An 18,287-nucleotide genomic window follows, 5' to 3' on the forward strand; every position below is an offset into this window, starting at 1 on the left:
CAATCCCTTGTCATCTTTATTTCAGCAGCTCAGTGTCAGTGTTTTTTATTCAGGTCCTCATGATTATACAGTGGGGATGCAAACTACAATGCTCTATTTAGAATTCCCATATACCAGTATTATTTCCTAAATGTTGCCAATAAAAAAACAAAATCAGAAGAATTTTAAGCAGTTTTAATTTTAAGTTAACCTCATTTGAAGAAGAGGTCAGAGGTCCAAGTATGGGAATATTTAGAATTCCCATGTTGTCAATTCAAATAATGCCAATAAGAAACATAGTTTGAAATATTTAGCATTATTATCACTTGACTGTCAGCTCAATCTATTGACTTTGAAGGAATCAAATAAGTTTCAAAATACTACTTAATACTTAAATCAATTGAAAATCATAGAAACTGGGGCCCCACGGCGCATTTTTGCCCCGGGCCTCTGCTGAGTTTGCTCCGCCTGTGTAGGGCGGGACCGGCTCGTGCCGGCAGGGCGGGGTCAGGTGTTCACCTGCCCCGCTGCTTTCAGTCGTTGTTCCGCTGATTCCGTGACGGGGCTGCGGGTTCCATGCTGGCTGCGACGCTGTCGCTCGCTTTCTGAACATCTCCGGACAATTAATTTGAGTTCTGTGGATGCGCAGAGTCCGCAGGCTACTTCCGGTTCTGTGAAAGCCTCAACAAAGCAGCACGATGCGAGATGTTCACCTGAGCAATGAGACGTGCACAAACGGTAAGAAGTCAGAAAGAAGAGTGTGTGTGTGTGTGTGTGTCAGTGTCACAGTCAGGTGTTTGTTTGTGGAGCAGGAAACGAGTGCAGAGTGCGGGTGCGCTCTGTTTAAAAATGACTCACAACGATCCGGAAAACTGCTCCTTCTCCTCAGCCTGATGGACAGGGGCGTTTCCACGAGTGTTTGCTCTGTGTGTGAGAGAGACAGCGGGAGAGAGAGATTGACAAATAGTTGATCAAAAATAAATCCAGCGTGTAAACTTGCTGTGGAGCTCAGTTGTAGTTTAGCTGCCATCATCTCTGGTGTTCTGTCACAATTCTGAGGAGCTTGAGAAGAACAGCCACAGACTTGTTGAAGTTTGTTGAAGATTGTTCTCCTCTCTGAGGAGCTTCTTCACTTACACTGGGACAGCACTATCATCTGTTATGTAGCAGGTTAATCAGAGAAACTCAGTGTTCTCCAAACACGACATCCCAGTGTACCTCAGACCCAGCCACACCCTCAGACCAGAGCTGGTGGTGTATCCTGTAGGGCTGCCACGATTACGTCGACTATCAAAATCGTCGACGACTGATTTAATAGTCGACGCGTCGTTTGAAGCTTTGTAAGCTCACAAAAGACGCAGGAATAATAGCAGGATTTAAGAGTGTAATAACGGACTGAAACAGAAGATGGCAGCACTGCATGTACAAGGATGCCAGCTGCCGTTAAACCCAGAAGAAGAAGAAGCTGTGTCCCAGAATTCATAGCGCAGCCCAGCTCAGTTTCCAACAATGGCGGCAGCTAGTTAGTTTTAATATTACTCTTATTATTCTTTCTGGGTCACAAAATAAACGTTTAACATATTTTCAGGCGAGAATGTAGCTGTGTAAACCTCAAATATCTGCTCAGTTTATCAGGACACCACATATTTTCAAAAGCGCTCCGACGTTTTCGGAGACGTCTGTTACCCACTAGCTCGATAGCGAGCCGGGGGCAAGGCTAACTAGCGCCGTGAGAGCACCGGACTCCCCGCAAATCATTTTCAAACCCACCGCCGTCTTTCGCTACTCAGGTTAAACATGATATATAAGTCACTTAGAGAACTTAAACATGTTATTGTTTGGCTTTTTTTCAGTATTTTATTTGTTCCTGAGTAAACCGGTGAGTTTATTAAACTTCACCGAAACAATCTGCACATTTAATTAAAATTTAATAAACTACCATCTTGTCTTTATTTTTAGTTAGCACAGACCTTAAACACTTCAAGCTGTAAGCTAGTGATGGTTATATAAGAGCAGATACATGCTGGTGCAATAAGCTGTACGTTTTAAGTACAATGGATGATGATCTGATTAGTCGACTATCAAAATAATCGTTTGTGGCAGCAATAGTATCCTGTGCAGCGCAGCAAGGAGAGCTCAGACCTCTACAGAAACCCAACACTTCATAAACACATGGGAGAACCTAGAAGAGCCACCTCGGCTGTACATCTAAAGGTCAAAGGTCACTCTACGAGGATGTTCACATTTTGGACAGAGAAGACAGGTGGTTTTGAGATGCCTCCCAGACGCCTTAACGCCCACTCACATCCTGGCTCAAGTGTTCTCAATAAGTCACATGACAGAGTGAGGCAAGGTCTCACAATAGTTTCACCTGAAACCTCTGCTGACAATGACCCACACCCATTTTCACACATTGAATCATTTGATGAATCACTCTTAAGGGTCAACTCCCACTCAGGCTTAAGTCCCTGGGACTCTGCTCCATTTGGTTTCAGAACTGAAGAAGCTTCTGGGATGAAGCATCTCCAACAAACTTAAAGAATCTGATCGCTTTTCTTTCCCGGCTCCTTGGATTAGTGACCTGGAGATACTCGGTCACAGATATATTTGAAGGCAATAACTGACATTATCAACACTGCAGGAACACACTTTGTGTGTTAGCTGGGTAATAATCAGCACAGAAACAAGCAGCAGTTGTACTTCTGTTTGTTTTCTATGCTTCAGCTCAGCTTAGTTCCCATCATCATGTTCAGCTTGAGTCATGGAGGCTGCTGTTAATGATTTCCAGCCCGTGCTGAGCTTTTATGATGCAAATCTCAGAAATATGATGGAAGACTGAGCGCACCTGCTCTGATGAACATGAAATTTATGTTCTCGTATTTCCTGATGAAACTCTTTGATTATATCTCACAGCAGCTCGGTTTGATCTCGCTGTTTTCACACATTTCTCTGGGCTCTATTCAGATGGATATTATCTTATGATAGATTCTAGATAGTAGATGTTTCCCACTGTGTGGTCTTTTAACATCAGCCCATAAACAGCTGTAGCTGAGGAGAGCAGCTGCTGGACTTTTATGAGTAAATGTTGTCCCGTTCCTGTGTGGTGGAGGAGTCTAGCTGCTCGGCAGTCCCGGCTCATCGTTGTTACATTTTGGGTTTCGTCATGCTCCAGATGTTGGCGAAAGCGCTGAGCCGTAGGCAGCCCGGCCCAACATCTGGACTCTTCTACTGTGAAGCCATGGGGCTGACAGAGAATCCACACAGCTTCGCAGTAGAAGAGTCCGGACCTTAAAATCCAAGCAGCCGGCTGCTGTTCAGGGATGCTGGCCTGCTCCTGTAATTCAGGCCAAATTAGATAAAAGTTGCTGTTTTGAGGAAGCGCCATAGAAACAGACAGCTTGGCATCATGTAAAAGCATCGTAAGATGGACAATTATTTTGTTTAATTCATGGCCAATAGGGAAATGTGAATGTTCGTGTGGCTTTTAGCTAAATTTCTGCCTTTTTTTTTTTTCTTTCTTTCCTCAAAATCAGTTCCGTTTTTCCATAATTTGGCCCGAGTGTGTTGTGAGGATTTGACCTTGACGTCCGTGTTTCTCCCTCTCAGTATTTTTGATTTTGTTGTATTTAATTGTCTCTTAATTACATCCTGAGTCTAAAATCCAAACACTGTTTTTCTGCGCTTGCTGTTGATCTGTCCCCTACACTGCTGTGGGGTGTGTTTTATGGTGGCCCGCGTGTACGAGCGCTCACTGTTGACAGTGTAAATATTAAACTGCTCTGCCTGGTTTTACTCGTCCTCTCCGCTGCGTGTTGTTACTGCAGCAGCACAACGGTCGGGTCAGTGTTACACGCCTGCAGCTGCGTCTTCGAACCATACGCCCCGGAGACGCTTCCTGATGTGAATGCTGTTTAAAACAGAGCTCCTGTTGTCCTGTAAGGAGTGCCCGATTATTCACACTATCCATCTGTTTTCTTCTGCTGCTGAAAAATTCCCCTGTTTGGTTTTTGCCTTTAAAATGTAATTCATTTAATTTATTAAATTTATTTATGATGAAAACTAATCGATCCAGTGATAGAAACACCCAGGGTCATGTGCTGTCACAGTCTTTCTTTGGGGAGTCATACATTTCTCCACAGCTTCCTGAACACTTCAGCTCAGACACAGCAGCGTCCTCTCTCTGCTGTGTTTTGTCCACCGTCTTGTTTTATGTTTGAAACATGCTTTGAGGAGTTCATGTGGAAAATTGAAGTTCAGAGCACACTGCTCTGTATTTATGAGACTCTGTATTTATCCAAGAATTTTACTTTGAAAGTTCAGTCACAGCCGACTAGCTGGTGCTGGAGCAGACTGTCTCATACTGTCCCACCGCTGACGTCTCCGCTGAGTCTTTCACGCAGACAGAGTCAAGCTCCGCCATCTTGGACTGGTGAAAGTCACGCCTGTGTTTTACCCCAGAGCCGTGCAGCTCCCAGAGCTTTGGGAAAGTTGTTTTCAATGTTTGTTAGCAGTGTTTAAATCTTCAAAATAAAACGCATTTGAGTGTCTTTTTAATGATGTCACTGTTGCTAAATTCAGCCTGCCGGACGCTCCTGCTTCAACTACCTTTGGTTAACGAGAGTGCTTCCATGGACGCGGCTGTAATCAGTAAAAAATAAATAATTAGCTGAAACATAAAGGATGTAAAAATGTGTCGCGTTTGTGTCTCTGCAGGGTCGGCGGTGAGGTTGTGGTGTGGCTCTCAGTTCACAGTGTGTTTGGTCACTGGAGAAACGCTGATTAACACACACCTGAGCAATGGCACACAGACAGGTATCCCCCCCCCCCACACACACACACACACACACATTCCTGTGTAAGTGGGCACGAGGAGTTTGTTTAGGGTTAAATATCAGTGTGTTTAAAGATTCGTTGTTGTGTGTTGATGGTTGTCAGGGCTCACGTCAGTCTCATCCATCGAGTCTTTCTTCAGAATAATAATCTGATATCTGACACTTTCACATAGTTCTTAGTTGCCCATGACTACAGTGTTGCTGAGTCAGCAGTGCTGTGCCGGAAACCTGAGACAACAGGTAAACAACAGCTGCAGGTTAAATTAGCCGAATGAGGCGCTGATGAGTGGATTTTCCACTCATCAGCCAGTGTTTAAGGGGGGGAGGGGGTCCACAAATAATCTGTTTGTCTAAAGGAGTTAACACACTCTGTGTCGTCGGCCTTTTTCTTTGTGAGAAAAATAAAAATGCACTATTTTCTCATTGTAGCGTTTCCACCTCAGCACTCAGTCTTTTATACGACACGCCTCCTTCACCCAGTCACACTCTGACGAGCACATCGGAGAGAAACTCGGGGTTCACCAGCTTGCTCAAGGATACTTTAGCACGTACAGGACCGAACCACCAACCCAATGATTGGTAGAGCTGCGCCCACCACGGAAATATTATCATTGTCTAGAGTGAATCAGAATCTGTTTAAAAAGGGTAAAGCCTCCATGTTTAGTCATGTTATGTATTTAGCTGTAACGCTGTTAGTTTATGAGTATTAGCAAACATGATAAACTAACAAGCCCAAATAAGTTCAGGTATGAGAATCCTGATTACTGCTGACAGACTTCAGGTTACACACAGACTCGAAGGATGCAGTGGCCAATGCTTGTGCTAATGTTTATATGCACAAGTGTTTCCAAGATGAAAAACCTTTATTGGGAAAGAAAAAAATCATTCTTTATTTGTTGACATTGTGGATGATGTCATTAGAAGTTTCCCCTACAGGAAGCTAATGAGCTGCAACTTTAATGACTGTTTGATTGTGTTGTTGTCTCCATTGTTCTCCGTGTCTCTGGAGACGAGTTCCTGAAACTGTCTTTCCAGGAAGTGATCGGTTCCTCGCACTATCAGGGTTAACTGTGTAGCAGATCAGATGTAACACGAGGAACAAGGAAATGAACTCCACAGGACGTGTGTAACTGTATCTGTCACGTCAGTGTTGGCATCGTGGTAGCCTGACAGGCAGGATGTGTCCAAGCACACCGAAGCACAGTTGAAGATGATGAGCAGACCAAACATGGAGTAGATCAAATAGCAAGAGAGAAGCAGAGAGAGGAAGGTTACTCCACACTTCCTCAGTACAGACAATGGAGGAGGAAGTCGGACGCAGCACAGACTCGTTCAGGTGAACTAAAGCGTGACCATCACCGCTGTGAGCGAGATCAGGTGCACAAGCAGAGGCCACATATGCATATCGGTGGGTGGGGTGTCTTTCTGTATGTGTGTGTGCACGGTACAGGTTATTTTTCTAAATGAAACAATAGCATCAGTGTCAGCTCTTCATCTTTGAACATTCAGTCACCTCACAGCTGAAATAGCAACAGCTTTTAGTGACGGTGACCTCCAACAGAGCCAGGCTCAGTGAGCGGGGGGAATGAAGAGCACAGAGATGCAAAACTTACTGACAGAGCGAAGCGCCGTAAAAACACCTGGGGACAAAGAGACAGGAGCGTAGAAGAAATTCCCAGTGCATCATGGGAGGTCCCTTAGCACTCTAAGCCCGCTGCAGCATAACTGGTTTAGGGTTCACGGTCACCTGATTCAGCCCTGCCTATAAAACAATGAAGCCTCAGAGAGTGGAGGGGGTGTCGCCTGAATCCAGACTGGTTCCATGCGAGGGGCCTGACGGCTGAAGGCTCTGCCTCCGTTTCTATAGAAACTTCAGGAACTGTGAGTAAGCGCTGCTCTCTCAGACGGCGGGCTCTGCTCGGATAATATGACTCTGCCAGTCTTAGGAGCTCGTCACATGAGCTAAGGTGTCCTGTTGTGCTCACATGATGGAGTGGGGCAGTGTGTCACAGAGGTCTGATGGGTAAAGTGGGTTAATGACCCCAGGGCCACTTCTTATTGGACAGCCACCACTAGTTTATTAGATGGAAATTCAAGAGGCTTCCCCACCAGCTGTGGTGCCAGTTTACCTCAGACCTGTATGTGTGGGGCAGCATTTGCGTGGTGTGGTAACGCTGATAAACACACAGTCTGAGGTTCACACACACCCTGATAAACACACACTCAGTGACGTCGTGTTTGTCTCCAGATGTACAGTCAAACAGCACCTACAACCTGTGGCTGGGCCTGACCCTCGCCCTGCTGTCGGCCTTCTTGATTGGTGGGAGTGTCATTCTCAAGAAGAAAGCCCTCCTCCGATTGGCCAACAACGGACACACCAGAGCAGGTGAGCAGAGTCAGGTGTTTCTGATGTTTGACTTATAAGGTTTATCCGGGCTCAGCCCTGATGCTATTAGTATTCATGGCAAGACCACATGTGGATTCATCCAAAATTGAAAATAGTTCCCAGTAAATGCATCGGTTGAGGAGGGAGGGGCAGCTTTGTCTGTTTAATCTTCGAGGTCAATATTATATTTGGAGTGTTTATTGATATTTTAGATGAGACCGTTGACCTTTACCACCACTACAGGAACTCACTCACCTCCCACTCTGAGTCGCTGTTGCTTCCAGTGCTCTTCTCCCTCCTATGTAATGACTTTCTGACTTTCCAGGAAGTGATATCAGTTTCAGGTGCTCTCGGGGTGGATGATACTACTACTACTACTACTACTACTACTACTAATTATAATTATAATTATAATTATAATTATAATTATAATTATAATTATAATAAGGGCTGTGCGATATGACCGCTTTTTTCTTTGTGAGTATTTATTACACGGCGTGCTGCGGGGAAAAGCCTGTTCTAACGTTTGAGTCTAATGTTTACTTTTTAGCACCTGACGGCTCTTTTTTGCTTCTCCTCTGTAAACTCTCTGCATGCTCTTTCACGTGATTATTTTTATTTTGAAAAGTCTCAACAGGATCTTGAGCATTATTGTGAAAGGTTCATGGGGAAAATAAACAAGTGGACACGCGGTAAAACCATCGCGTGTGAAAAAATATTGCCGTAAACAGTTTATTTTGTGACACCACGAAACAAACGATAGCATAAAATGAAACGATAAATGTTTTTATATCGTCATCCGATATATATCGTTATATCAAACAGCCCTAATAATAATAATAATAATAATAATAATAATAATGACGATGATGATGATAATAATGGATTGGATTTATATAGCGCTTTTCAAGGCCACTATTCATTCACTCTCACATTCACACACTGGTGGAGGCAGCTACAGGTGTAGCCACAGCTGCCCTGGGGCAGACTGACAGAAGCGAGGCTGCCATATCGCGCCATCGGCCCCTCTGGCCATCACCAGTAGGCGGCAGGTGAAGTGTCTTGCCCAAGGACTGTGCAACGACTCATGTATAGCGTGACAGACGAGCTCATGAGTATCACAGATCATGTCTGAATCATCACTCTCAGAGTTTCTGTTATTCCCTCGCTGCTATCTGTGTCACACTGTGGTTGTTTCAGGTCTGCTCGCCGCCACAGTGTTTTAAAAAACACAGAAGGTTCAGGTTCTGTGACTCTGAAAATTCACAAAGTACATGTAGAGTAAATCTGCCAGTAAATTAAATTTTATATACTGGAAAAAAAACGCGTTAAAAGCAAACATGAAGTCTGAGAACGGCATCTGACATCTGCAGGTCTGAGTTTTGGGAACTAAACTCATTTTGGAAGAATCGATGTTCATTAGAATAATTAAGACTGTGGGTTTGGTGGGTTTTCTCTTCTATGAAGAGCTTGCTGATGTTTGTCTCTGAGAGTGAATGAATGTTTGGAGGATGGATCAGGCTAAGGTTTTAAAGCCGCACATTTGTCCTTGAATTTGTTCCATAGCCTGTAAAGGAGGCTCGCTGTGTGGCAGATGGGATTTTTAACAGACTTCCTGTTTACAGCCTCTGGTTTATGGACGTGCTGATGCTTCCTCCCTGAACTGGTTCCAAGATTTTTATATTGCTCCTTACACTGCACCTGCTCTTTTATATGACATATATAACTTGTACATATCTGTGTAGATACTTGCGTCATTACACACATTCGCTGTTTAGGTATGTATGTACCTACAGACTGAACTTTAAGTTTATTTTTTGGTTTCTCTTATTCTAAAGGAATTTTACTGTAAAAAATCTACATGCTGCTTACGGAGAGATGCCAAACTGTTTCGTTGTTCTTGTGACAATAAAGATCTATTCTATAATTTAGTGATGAAATGTGTTAAAGATGGAAAAAAAGGAGGAAAACAAAGATTTCCTGACTTGGATGAGCCAGTTTCAGACGTTTCTATGTTTGATATATTTATAGGAAGGTGTGGGGGGACAGATTGTCGACATATTTTTATAGTTTGTAAATTTACTTTAGGACTGGTATCCTAGTCTCTCTCTAAATGCGGATATAATGGTCTCTAAATACAAAGACAAGTTTCGGTTTTCAGGTAAATGAGGTGGAGCATCGTGCTGATTGTGCTGTGTGTGTTTCTGTAGGTGACGGAGGCCATGGTTACCTGAAGGACTGGCTGTGGTGGGGAGGCCTGTTAACCAGTAAGAGTTTCAGTTCCATCTAATTTTCTGATCCACAGTTCTGTGGCTGGAGTACAAGCACAGCCAACAGCTGTTAGTTTAGGATGTGACATGTATACAAATCTGTCACGAAAGTAAACGGCTACGATATAAATCACAAAAATGTAACATTTTCTGTAAATTCTGTGAATCTCAGGCAACTCGACTTGCATGTTTTTTTCCCAGCTGGGCGTCGTGTAGCTGCAGTCGAGTGTTTTAACAGATGCATGAAACGATACATTTTTGGACATAAGTTGTAACGGCCGCCGTTTCCTTTCAAAGTTTGAGTCTAAGGTTTATTTTTTAGCACCTGACGGCTCTTTTCTCCTCTGTAAACTCTCTGCATCCTCTTTCACGTGACTCAGTTTATTTTGAAAAGTCTCAACAGGATCTTGAGCTTTATTGTGAAAGGTTTACATGGAAAACAAACAAGCGGACACGCGGAGCAACGCAATGGTTTTACCGTCGTTGTTGCTAACGACGACACGTAAAAGCAGGCGCTTGTCCGTCCGTAGTGTGGTTATTAAATTAAGAGAAAGAGAGAAATGAATATAACCACTACAGTGACCATCAAAACGGTGAAAACATTGCTGTAAACAGTTTATTTTGCGACACCACGAAACAAACGACAGCGTGATAGGAAACGATAAATGTTTTTATATCGTCATCCGATATATATCGTTATATCGAACAGCTTTACTCTGTTCTGTATTTTTCTCTCGTGTGATGGAGCTAAACAGCAGTTCCCTTCAGCTAAACTCATCCTGGATCTTATTCAAATTTCGGTTTATGTTCGAGTGATTAAAAATAGTTCCTATGTTGCTGTCAGCAGTGATTTTCTTTTCCTCTGCAGTGGGAGCAGGAGAAGTCTGCAACTTCGCTGCCTACATGTTTGCTCCGGCCACGCTGGTGACTCCGCTGGGCGCCCTGAGTGTCCTCATCAGGTAGCTCTAGTTTGTAAATTTAAATTCCGTTATGTTTGTGTTTTAAAGCAGCATGTTTGTCCTTGAATTTCCTTCTGTGGCCCGTATCAAGGCTAACGTGAAGTCCTGTGTGCTCTGCAGTGCAGTTCTGTCCTCCTACCTGCTGGGGGAGGTGTTGAACATTGTGGGGAAGCTTGGCTGTCTGCTGTGTGTGCTAGGAAGCATCCTGTTGGTTATCCATGCCCCACAGGAACAGGAAGTGACATCACTACGGGAGATGACCAACAAGCTGCTGGAGCCTGGTGAGAGGGGTCGCTCTACTATCTCAAACTCAGAGCATTCGGTCGTCGAGCTTCAGTTAGTTCGTTTTTTTAAGGAAACTTTAGTTCACATCATTGTTTTCAGTTCAGCACTTGACCCCCACAAAGACTCATATGAGGACTGAATTACTTCAGGATGCTGCCTCAAGTGGACATTAGAGAAACTGCAGTTTTTGTATTTTGACGTCTTGGTCAGCCCCAGAGGTCACTGCGTAGCCTTCTGTAAGGCCACAGAGGCGAGCTGGAAGGTTGGACGGCTGAAAATGACAGCCCGGTGATGTCATTTTACCATGATGTCAGCAGTGTTATCTCACTGATCCAGAGTCTAGATGCAGGCACACTGATACAGATGTGAGGCTGGCTTATCGTCATAGTAACACCTGAGCCTCAGCTTTGGTGCAGAGCAACTTTTTATCAGTTCAGATGTGAAGTGAGGAGCAGAAATCCATGTTTCTGTGTCAGAATCTGTTTTCTTATCATCCGTCCTGTGTGTGTGCGTGTGCAGGTTTTCTGGTGTATGTGGCGTTGGTGTTGGTGCTGTGTGCGGTGCTCGTGCTGTATTGCTGTCCTCGCTTCGGTCAGTCCAACATCCTCGTCTACATCGGCATCTGCTCGCTGCTCGGCACGTTCACTGTCTCCTCGGTGAAAGGCCTCGCCATCGCCATCAACACAGGTAAGTGAGAGAGAAGCGGGCGTGCCCGTGCTGCAGAGAAAAGCGTTTTTCCTGCTCTGTGAAAGACAATGCTGATGTTCTGATTTTCTACTTCTTTTCTTTGCATTTTATTTGTTTCCTTTGAGTCACATGGCTCATTCTCAGGAAAATCAATTCAACTTTTTAAAAACCCTCCCTCATCACTGTCTTAAAGATGAATACACAGTATCACGCCTCATACACACATGAACAAGGATGTCTCCAAATTCAGACTTTTTGTTTTTTTCTGGATCTGTATTTGATAGAAAAATATCACTGTTTAAATAAAATGTCTCCTTTGTAAGGCTGCTGCTGTTATTAAATCACGTGTGCGTTCTCTCTTTATCTTCAGTGTTTTATGATCTTTCCGTCCTTGCTAATCCTCTCACCTGGATCCTGCTGGCAACGCTTATCGTCTCCATAGTAACACAGGTAAGTTTCACAGGTCTGTTTGTCCGGCCCTTATCTCTGTTTCTCAGCTGTATTATTGTTTAATGGTAAAGCACGCAGTGATGAATGGCTGGGCCGGAGATGTTTGGGCTTCAGCTGCGTCCTCCCTTTAGATGGATCCCTGTTGATCTGTGTTTCCACAAAACAAACTGTTCATCTGAAAGGGCTCTTCAGCATTTGGGCAGAAATCTGTAACTTTTTGGATGAATACACATGAAGTAACTTTCCATCAGATATCAGCTCACATCCAAGGCACAATGCAGGATTTCTAGTGTTTGCATAATGAAAGTGAGTAACAGCTAACAGCGTCATCTCCATAGAAATGTATACATAAAGAAACACCAGCAGAGAAAATGACCCTGAAGTGATCAAACACCCACTGAAGGACACCAAATAACTACACACACAACATAAACACAAGTGAAAAGAACCTAAACATCCACACACACACCCTGTCCATGATATATTGAAAAACAGAAATTTCCCACCCTTCAGTGTGTTCTCAGAGGCATCGCTGACATGTATGGATCCCAGGACAAACACAAACATGCTTTATGTTTCTGCCACAGGACTTGTGTGACTTCCCTGTCCTTGTGCCTGTCTCCAGGTAAACTACCTGAACAAGTCTCTGGATATCTTCAACACCCTGCTGGTTTATCCCATCTACTACGTCCTCTTCACCTCCGTGGTTCTATCCACCTCCATCATCCTCTTCCAGGAGTGGAGAAGCATGTCGACCATCGACATCGTTACAACTCTGGGATCCTTTGTGGTCATCGTGGTGGGCGTGGCCATGCTGCACCTTTTCAGAGAGCTGCAGGTCGGTGGTCCGTCTGCATTATTGTTAAAATTCCGATCATCTCAGTGAGATTTTGAACAGTTCCTTCTTCAGAGGACCTGTCACACATTGAATACATCCTGCAGCTCTGCTCTGCTTTGACGGCGATGTTCTCACTTTGGAACTGTAATAAAATGTGCATAAAAAGGACTGCAGTGTTGAGTTTGTCAGTGTCAGAAACCTGGCAAACATGGATGGCATACATATATGTGTGCCATATGTTGCATCAACTGAAAAAACATGAAATGGGACCAACTGATTGTTCAGTACATGAAAAACTAACACAGACCCCTCAGTCTGAGTCTTACATCATTAGCCTTCTGTAGCAAATGTTTCGATGCTAAGACTACAAGACATATGACGAGTGTACAAGACGTACAGCTGCAGATAAAGTCCACCCCTGACCTTTGACCTAAGCTGATACCTGCTTCCCTTACAGCCACCTTATTGTCGAGCAGCTAATCTGTGATGACACAAAGCCAATAAACACAACCAGTTCTGGTTTAGTTTGAGCAGGGCACTCCTCCAGTTCTATCCATCGTCACCCACATCAGTGTTAAAGTCTCCTCAGAGATGGAGACCCCAGCATCACACCCAGTGGCTCCAAGAAGACTATCAACATCCCAGAAACAGTTCTAGCCAGTTTGCCACTAATTAGTGAGGTTCTCCAGATCTTTTTCAGACTTTTCTTTTAGCCAGCAGCTCAGCAAGGCTCATTCTGGGCAGCTACATGAGCACGCCTATGAAACAGGAAGTTGGGGTTCCTGAGTATTCAGATATTTTCTGTTGGTAAACACGTTAGCGAGGCTGATGTTAGCATTTAGATGCAGTAACACTTTTACATGTTTCAGCCTCAAAGGGTTGTTGAGGTCACTCAAATACTTTGTCTTTTGATGCAGATGACGATGAAGGAGCTGACCATTCAGCTCTCACAGCCAGTGGAGAGGGAGGAGCTTAACCAGCAGGTTGTAACCAATGGAGGAGGAGGAAGGAGTAAAAAAGAAGACAAGTACGGGTTGATGGACAACATGGTGATCGAGAGCCTTCCCCCAATGAGAGAGGAGGGACCGAGAGTCTTCATCATCAGCTAAGGAAGAGGAGGAGGAGACTCAGGTTCAGACTTCGCTCTGACTGTTACTGTAATGATCTGCACTTTAAAGAACGTTCTAAAACGGCCTCCAGTCTGACGGCGATCCAGCTCACACTAAACTCACTGTTACTCTTCAGATTATCACAAACGTGACGTTTAGATAAATATGAAAGATCATTACTGAAAACAGAAGCTGACTTTTAGTCCATTCCACTCTCTTTGCATTAGCAGAGTCACTTTAAATACAAAGAGCCACAAAATGCAAAAAGATGCAAAACAGCGGCTGAGATACAAAAAGCAGTATAAATACTGCAGACTGCCCACAGACATGTGAAAAGTACTCTGAGCAGCTGTTCTCTGCTGCTTAGTGTTGAGTAAATGAAGGTCAATCAATGAAGTTACTGCATATCAGAAACAATATTTTTCTGAATTTACGGTCAAATTCAGCGTCTGAAAACTTGAATGGTGCCTTTGTGCAGGCGTTACGGTGGGTGTTGTTGTGGTTTTTTGCAGACAAATCCATGAAAAGAGGAAAACCGGCCATCTGTGAGACGCTCCTCGTTTTAAAGCTCAGCGCCCGAGCTGGTCATCGCTTCTCAGGTGTTTATGTTGTGGACGTGTGATCTGACACCGAGCTCTGAATAAGTGATGACACACACAGAGCAGGCTGAAGTGTGGCGTGTGAGAGAATCTGTTTTTATTAAATATGAAACGTTGGGCGTGTCTTCATCAGAAATTATTTACTTGGAGATCAACACACTCAAGGAGATTCTCAGAATCAGAGCTGCTGTTCTGGGAGTTCTGGCCTCTGAGTCTAATCATTTACATTCTGTATTCACAGGAAATTTCTAAATTTGATCCTGATGTCAGATGTTTGTGTGTTTCTGAGTTTCTGTTGCTCCCAAACAAAAAACCTCTTATTGCATCAAGTAAATCATGAGAAACATTTCATCAGAAGCACATAATCCATGTTGTTCACCCGTCTGTGGCTGTGATGCTGCACAAACCACCGTCTCCCCCTCCTGGCTCTGACAGTAATTGCACAAACACTGTTTCTACTTTTTTTTTTTTTTTTTTTTTTTCCCCTTCTGAGTACCTGGAACTCCGCCCACACACTGTTCAGAGAAATATTTTAAAGGGTGAGTAACCGTGGCAATAATACGTCCACATCATTTTATTCACTCTTTTAAAAACTCCATTTTAGACAGTTAAAAATTACACATTTAAAATGTAATGATGATTAAACATCTGCTCACATGTTAAAGCTGTCTGAATGTTTCCACCACTTTTATTTTTTTCTTTTTATCTCCCGTTGTCATCCGGTCGTTCAGTCTGACGTCACTAGCCGTGTCTGGGCCTAAACTCCGCTGCAGGTCCATATATCAAACGATCACTGTGGCATTACTGAGAGTTGAAAGACTGTCTAAAGTCTTTCATCTTTAATAAAATGATTAGCGTTCTGCTCTACCAGGTGTAACAATTGAGTTTAACATCCAGGCATCCATGAAAACGGAATTTATGACATTTAACGGAGTTAGAAGTTAGCAGGGAGTTAGCTCGCTAGCTTCTATCTAAATACAATATAGCATGTCCTGACTGCGGGGTTTTGGAAACAAATTAAAACGTACAGCTCTGCTATCACTTCCAACATAAATGAAGACAGAAAACTAAACAGCAGTGACGTTTGTAGGGTTACTGAAGTTGGGCTAGCTGGTATATAATGATGTGCTACGTGACCGCTAGCGACACAGCTATGTTAGCATAATATAAACAAGATAACTTTTTTTCCACTCGATAAAAGTTACCGTGAGTGTTCTCGGTGGTCAGGAACAAATGTAATCGCATGGCAGGATGCTGTAAAAGGACCAAACTTCAGCCAGGAGAACAACTGAGATAATCCATCCACAATACGAGGTTAGTCATTCATATACTGCTGCATGGGCTGGGCTGTAGTTACATCCTAAGGTTTTAAAAACTGAGCTTAAATAAATGATTAGCGATAATAAAAGCCGAGGGAGGTCAGCAGTGATCACTGACTGTTTTAGGAGCTTTTTGAGATCAAATAGAAGAAAATACAAAACATTAAACATGTTAACAACACAAAAGCCATATTAAACGCAGACTACTTTAGGCCCGGAAGTAGGATTCGTCACGTCATCACTTAACGACCGGATTGTTAGTGAGCGGAAGGGTTTCGCTCTTTTGTTTGATGGAAAATTTTCTGACTGAGTGCTGGATCCTGTCAGACTAAAGGCCTCTGAAACCAGAGAGACTTTTGTTGTTTTGTATAAATGTCTTTTTTTAAATATTGAAGTAGAAACAACTCCTAATGTTAGCCGGGTCGCTCCTCTGCAGGGCGACATGTGCTCTCTGGTTTTGAACTCCTCTCTGCTGACGGCTGATGTCAATGAAGCAAACAAACAAGGTGTTTGCGACTGTCACTCAGTGTGTGCTTTAACTTTAACGTAGCGCGCTGTCATTCAGTACCCCAGCGTTTAGTTCTCCTCCTGTGGGTTAAACTTCTGAGGTGTCCTTGAATGCCTCGTCACAGGCGTTATGCACACACTGCCTGATGATCCGTGAAGCCCTTGCTGCTGAAGACGTTTCAGCTCGTGATGCTCAGAAGAACAAATATCCAAACGCTCTGAGTGTTCAGGTATATGAACTCTGATAAAGGGACACACCACTGCTTTTATAATCAGGTTTTATTGTTTGTATTTATTGATTGTTTTACTATGAATACACTGTTTTTGTGTTCTCTGAACATTTCAATAAAGAACTGTGACCAAAGGATCGCTTTTTTTTTTTTTTTTTTTTTTTCCCTTCACCATGATGTTAATTTATCATCCAGACTCAGGGTGGGTGAGTTGGTCCTCATGTTGGATCAGAGCTTCAGATTGTGTAAATATAAAAGGAAACGATGCCATTCATGCTCGATGGGCGTGTTTGAGTCCAGCGACCTGCCGTGACATTGTCTCACCAACCACTGGTCATGTTTTGGAGAGTAGATGTGAAGACTGAGACTACTCTCATGTCTGCAGTCTCCCGTTAATAAATGAGCGTCATGTTGGATTAAAGTGAAACTATAGATCGAGGCCGTGAACTCATCATCAAAGGGTTTAACGAGTAAAACATGGCTCAGCTGTACAAAAGTAGATTTAGCATTTGATTAAGTTAGTTTCTGTAACTGTGTCACTTTGGAGAAGCACGTGTGGATCCTCTGAAGCTGCAGTCCAATGTTTTTGGACCTGTTATTCAGGAATACAGAGTTTGGAGTGCTGCGTCACTCCTGAGACCACCGTGGACCACCGAAGCTTCAGTGCCATCGCTGAACATGAGCAGGGAACGGATTTCATTTTGTTTTCCTGTGATGTGTCATTAATAACTGTTAAAATTTAAAAATTGCATTTCAGGTCATTTTTTTTAACTAAACCGCAAAAGTTGTTTAACTCAAACCTTTTCCCTACGAAGGCCTGGTTCTCTGAGCAGCAGCACAGTCACCAACACTCACGAGAGATATTCGTGAGTGTTGGATCCCTTTCCATGCCTGTAAATGAAACAGGCCCAGCTTTACTTTAGAATGATTTCTAAAGGACTTTTTTACATTTTCAGTTTGGTTTTACGGGTTAAAACATGTCACATCATTTAATTGTAAAGATCTGCGACACAAAGTTTGTCTTTCAGAAGATAGTTTCCAGATAAGGGGGGCAGCCGTGTTTCAGTGCATGAAGCTAAATCCAGGAGTCGCTGCTAAATGTTACACTGTGTAACTATAACCAGAGAAAACAGCTGAGAGGCTGTTTTTACTTCTTTGAGTGTGATGTGGGGAAAATGTCTTAGACAGTTCGTGGTTAGTGTTGTGCTTTTAAGGTGAAACCATCTACAGCTGCTCTGTAAACTGTTGCAATGGATTTGAAATGAGACGTTGAGTCATTATGAGCACAGAGGGAAGGTAAAGCCTGCTGAGGAAATCTGGGAGGAACCGAGGACAGCAGTACATACACTGGTAAAACATTGCCCCCTAGTGGTGACAGTTATGCAGTGGGTTATAAAAGCATCTTAAGTTCAGCCTCTAAACTCATTTATTTAAATTCATAATATCAGTTCACATGAAGACAAAGTGCCCCTGTGTGTTTTATACTCATCCTTTAATCGCATGATCGATGCTGAATCCATCACCTGGTGTGTAAACAGGCCTCCTCCACATGATGCTGCTCCTGTGGGAAACCCTCAGCGAGGGCGCGGCGGCCAATTATCCCACACCAGGAGGACCACACAGGAAGCCAGCCACCTGCAGTCAGAGGGCTCCTCGCTCGTCCTCGCTGAAGCTGCACAGGAATTTAAATTGCAAAGCATAAGCTCAGATGGTTTATGATGCTGATATATCAACGTGTGCATGTTTATACTGACAAGAATTTATTATTTAGCAGGATTTCCAAAAATGGATTTTTATTTATAATTTTTTTTTTTGATTTGAGCAATTTTCTTTTTCC

General features: G+C 43.4%; 1 protein-coding gene across 2 annotated transcripts; it reads left to right on the forward strand.

The window, feature by feature from the left end:
* The first annotated feature begins 474 nt into the window (after window positions 1–474).
* Window positions 475–18,056, forward strand: LOC309715377 (magnesium transporter NIPA2-like). Of its 2 annotated transcripts, XR_014279202.1 has the most exons (11): window positions 475–717; window positions 4,693–4,791; window positions 7,060–7,197; window positions 9,408–9,464; window positions 10,336–10,426; window positions 10,547–10,707; window positions 11,231–11,398; window positions 11,769–11,848; window positions 12,474–12,686; window positions 13,604–15,708; window positions 17,989–18,056. XR_014279202.1 is itself a non-coding variant. In XM_082548439.1 (10 exons), the coding sequence occupies exons 1-10, from the start codon at window positions 678–680 to the stop codon at window positions 13,793–13,795; spliced, it is 1,239 nt and encodes a 412-aa protein (XP_082404565.1). In that variant the 5' UTR covers window positions 475–677; the 3' UTR covers window positions 13,796–16,568. The 2 variants fall into 2 exon arrangements, 1 of the variants encoding a protein (XP_082404565.1); XM_082548439.1 differs by lacking the exon at window positions 17,989–18,056 and having other exon boundaries at window positions 13,604–16,568.
* The last annotated feature ends 231 nt before the right edge of the window (window positions 18,057–18,287 follow it).

The sequence above is a fragment of the Aulonocara stuartgranti genome (genome assembly GCF_965226115.1).
Source record: "Aulonocara stuartgranti genome assembly, chromosome: 10".
Taxonomy (NCBI): domain Eukaryota; kingdom Metazoa; phylum Chordata; class Actinopteri; order Cichliformes; family Cichlidae; genus Aulonocara; species Aulonocara stuartgranti.